The sequence below is a fragment of the Hordeum vulgare genome, chromosome 1H (assembly GCF_904849725.1).
Source record: "Hordeum vulgare subsp. vulgare chromosome 1H, MorexV3_pseudomolecules_assembly, whole genome shotgun sequence".
Lineage (NCBI taxonomy): Eukaryota > Viridiplantae > Streptophyta > Magnoliopsida > Poales > Poaceae > Hordeum > Hordeum vulgare.
In genome coordinates, this window is record NC_058518.1 from 371,768,235 (window position 1) to 371,772,245 (window position 4,011).

The 4,011-nt window shown below is 50.8% G+C and overlaps 1 protein-coding gene across 1 annotated transcript; it reads left to right on the forward strand.

The window, feature by feature from the left end:
* Window positions 1–1,330: 1,330 nt before the first annotated feature.
* LOC123438197 (U-box domain-containing protein 33-like) lies at window positions 1,331–3,706 on the forward strand. The gene is made up of 6 exons (XM_045115760.1): window positions 1,331–1,774; window positions 1,880–2,123; window positions 2,287–2,391; window positions 2,475–2,571; window positions 2,675–2,815; window positions 2,928–3,706. Exons 1-6 carry the CDS (start codon window positions 1,612–1,614, stop codon window positions 3,051–3,053), a joined length of 876 nt encoding a protein of 291 aa, XP_044971695.1. The 5' UTR covers window positions 1,331–1,611; the 3' UTR covers window positions 3,054–3,706.
* The last annotated feature ends 305 nt before the right edge of the window (window positions 3,707–4,011 follow it).

Sequence of the window (4,011 nt, forward strand, 5' to 3'; positions counted from 1 at the left end):
TTAAATCCAACCATTATGCACTCAACCCGCACTCAAGCGATATTACCGCTCATGGGAGCGGTACTATCGCATACAACGGCAGTTCCTGCCGTAGCCTATGAGTACTTCTTGTACTGGAGCGGTAGCGCCGCCGGACTGGTACTACCGCCTATCAGAGCAGTGCACCCGCTTAAAACTACAGGCATAGAGGAACAATAGTATTAGAGCGATGACACAACAAATGTACTCCACTGAGCAGTACTACCATGTAACTACTGCTTTACTAGCACGACCATGAATTTAGGCAACGTAAATTTGCACACCCTACGAGCATAAGCGGTAGTAGCAAGTGGAAATACCGCACAAGCGACACTACCGCACTACTACCATGCTACTGCCGCAAGTGCCTCGGGGACAACATAAACTTACACAGAACCAAAAAAATAAATAAGCGAAATGACCGCGGTAGTAAGCACGGAAGTACCACGCAAAGCAGCGAGCAAGCGGAGGAGCTTGCCGGCGGTCGGCCGAAGCATCGCCGGCGCATGTGGCGGGCCAATGCGTTGCTGGAGCAGGCAGCGGGCCACATCAGGTGGCAGGCCGGAGCAACACCATTCTCGCCGCCCGGAGTTCGATTGTGTCCATGCGTACATCCCGGGAAGGAAGAAGAGTGAGGAGAAAAAACAATAAAAACATTTATTGTACGAATTACACGATCTGTCCTGCATGATGCCCCACTTTGTTTTAGAGGGTATGTATATTGTTTTTTAGGATGATGCTTTACGGGGTGTGATTGAGATGCTCTCAGCTACTATTCCCTCAGTTTCTAAATACTTTTCTATAGAGATTTCACTACGGACTATATAAAGATGTATATAGACATATTTTGAAGTATGAATTGATTTATTTTGCTTCGTATGTAGTCGATAAAAATAATCTAAAATACTTATATTTAGGAACGGATGAGTTCAGATGTACTGTATTCTGTAACAAAAGTGGCCGTGAGTCTAAGGATCGTTGGCCTTTTATTTGTATTTCTCATTTTCAATTCAATTAACAAGTCTGTCCTTTTCGCACGAGTTCTTCACTGGATTTCGGTTTAACCGAATTGAAAACTACAGTACACATCAGCTATTGTACCTTTTTTAATCCTTTGAAGAAACAGCCTTTGCCGTTTCTTCATCACTAGAAAAAGAAGAGATGCAGTGTAATACGACACAACCCCAGCTGCACGAACAGACCAGGCAGGTTCAGTGCATGTCGCTTATATTCCCGGCATCTTTTAGCTCCCGCCGTGTAGATTCCAGCCGATCGGAATTGGAAACCCGGCGACTACTCCGTGGAACGCATTAGTTTACGTGATCTCGGAAGGAGCAAGGCCGAGCTCTTCAGAACCGAGGCTTGGATCGAGTTGACCAATGGCCTACTTGCACCACCACGTCGCTGTCGCTCCCCGTCTGGCTTTCTCCTCCCACGGCGACGCGCCACCGTGCCCTGGACCGCGTCCCCCAGAGTCGCCTCCTCATAGTTGTTGCCGCCCGCCCTCTCAGCCGCGCGAGACATCGAGCTCCACGTACGTACGGGACGATCAAGGAGGATCGGATCGTTAGCTGAGGTGGAGACGATCGGTCGATGGAGGCGGCGGCGGAGGACGAGAAGGTGTTCGTGGCGGTGCCGGCGGAGCCCAGGGCGGGGCAGTCCACGCTGTCGTGGGCTCTCCGCCATCTCTATGGCGGCGCCGGCACCACGGTCGTCGTCGCGCACGTGCACGTCCCGCCGCAGATGATCCCTATCAGTACGTCCGTCGTGCGTTCCTTCATCTCGGAGTAGTACATCCATCTGCGGCGATGTGAGGATTAGTTCATCGCATATGTGTTTGATCTCTGTCCTGAAATCTCAGTGGGGGTCAAGTTCCACGCCAGCAAGCTGAGCCCCGAGCCGGTGCGCGCGTTCAGAAGGGCGGAGCGTGAGAGGGCCGACGAGGTGCTGGACGACTACGTCCATCAGTGCTCAGAAATCAAGGTGAAATGCGAGAAGCTGGTGATCGAGAAGGAAGACGCCGCGTCCGGTCTCGTCGAGCTCATACGGCTCCATCGGGTCACCAAGCTGGTGATTGCAGCAGCCGCGGACAGGCACTACACGAGGTATGACATTGATATCTGTCACACAACTCACAACATAACTGTGTTTCTTGCAAAAATACAGACATGCTCTGTGTTTGCTTTTATTTTTCATTTTTTCGGTAGGGACAGGGAGCTCTGCAACATGTAAGTTTCCACGTTGATGACTTCTCATTTCCGGTTTCAGTAAGCTGGACAAGCCCGTGTCCAGGACAGCGACAGAAATAATGCAGAGAGCTGATCCATCATGCAAGATTTGGTTCGTCTGCAAGGAGCAGCTAGTCTGTACCAGGTAAACTTTTTTATCCACAGTCCGAAAATATCCGATTCTCTTACAAGTTCTATTTCGGCAAACTGACCCAATTACCATTGCAGGGACAAGGAGGTGCAAATTGCATCGTTAACTGTTCCTGCACCATTGCCCACTAATCTTGGCCATGAAGCTCAGCATTTGCAACCTCCCCAGGAAGAGGTGCATCAGATCATGCAATCCCATCTTCTAATTCCCGGCACTGCCTTTTGCAAAATCACAGGATCCATCACCTGTGCTTCTTTATTTCTTCTAACCTTTGTAGGATGACGTCGAGATGGAACTGGGTTTGGACGACGAGATCGAAGAGGCACGCAAAGCAGTCGAGGAGCTGATGAGAAGAGCTCTGAAGGAATCCCACAGGCGCCAAAAGGCAGAAGAAGAAATGGCCGCATCTCTCCACAAAGTACAGCCTGACCGGAAATCGGATATGAGATTCAGTGCAAGACAGGACAGAATTAAAGCCTGCAATGTATAGTATTTTCTTCAGAGTTTGATCGGAACTTTGAACCTTGCAGGCGAGAGAACACGAGGAGTTGTACCTTGAGGAGGTGAAGAAGAGGGAAGAGCTTGAGGCAGCTCTGGCGAGAGCAGACATGGAAATTGCGCAGCTAAGGCAAGCAATGCAGCGAAACAATGCTTGAACAGCACACCGTCGTCAGACTACGGCTCTGGCGAGAGCAGACGGGGAAATCGCGCGGCTACGGCAAGCAATGCAGAGAAACGCATCCAGAGAGGCGTCCTCCCGCGGCGACGAGACCGATGGTTGACCAGCACATCGTCGTCACGGGCGACGACGCGACGAAACCCAACTTCAGCGCCGCCGCTGGGCGATTTCAGAGCAGCGGCGGGGCAACCGGGCTGAACCTTTTCCGTGGTGAACGGTGATGGCAATGACGCAATGGTAGAAGAGAGCTGGAGGCACTGCTCAGCAAGGGCCAAGAGGACTGGGAAGGTGCCCGATGTGGACGGGGTGCCGATGTGGTCAGCCGCTGGCTCGCGCGCACCGAGCTCGCTCTGAGTTCTGTGCCGCTTGCTGTGATCCGGGATTACACGACGAGGCGGCGGCAGTGTTCTGTTTCCTTGTGATTGGAACGACTCATTTCGGTACCTAGCAGTACAGCATCGACTCATCAATAGTCATACACTTTTGAGGTCTTCAACACTTTAAATTGGCTAAGCATTGCGTTACAAAGTTCTTATGTAGTGAAAGAAAAGTTGATTAGCGACATTTTTATATCATTTCTGTTTTTTTAGCTCCACGCTGATTGTGAATACTATGGACATTGCACATGCATATGTGACGAGTCTAGGCAGGGACGGTCCAGCATGGATCTGATGAGAGTGGCTGAATTTGGTGACCAAATCGTCTTGTGCCTCCTCGTATTCAAGCCAGACGGCGCACTCCCTTTTCGTCGACAATGCCTTACTGATGATGGTCTCCTTGAAAATTTCAACATGGTAGATGGGCGAGGGATAGGCGGTGTAGCGCTCATTCCATTCTTCCTTAAAGGTGAGGGGATGGGTGAGGGAGTCCTGGATTAAGCGGTCCTCGGGTGGTCGGCCCATCTTTTAATGGTCGATCATATGGACCGTATTATT

Coding starts and splice junctions, on each gene's coding strand:
- LOC123438197 (XM_045115760.1), top strand. CDS start 1,612: ATGGAGGCGGCGGCGGAGGACGAGAAGGTGTTCGTGGCGGTGCCGGCG. Junction 1,775..1,879: donor GCCGCAGATGATCCCTATCA/GTACGTCCGTCG, acceptor CTGAAATCTCAG/TGGGGGTCAAGTTCCACGCC. Junction 2,392..2,474: donor GAGCAGCTAGTCTGTACCAG/GTAAACTTTTTT, acceptor TTACCATTGCAG/GGACAAGGAGGTGCAAATTG.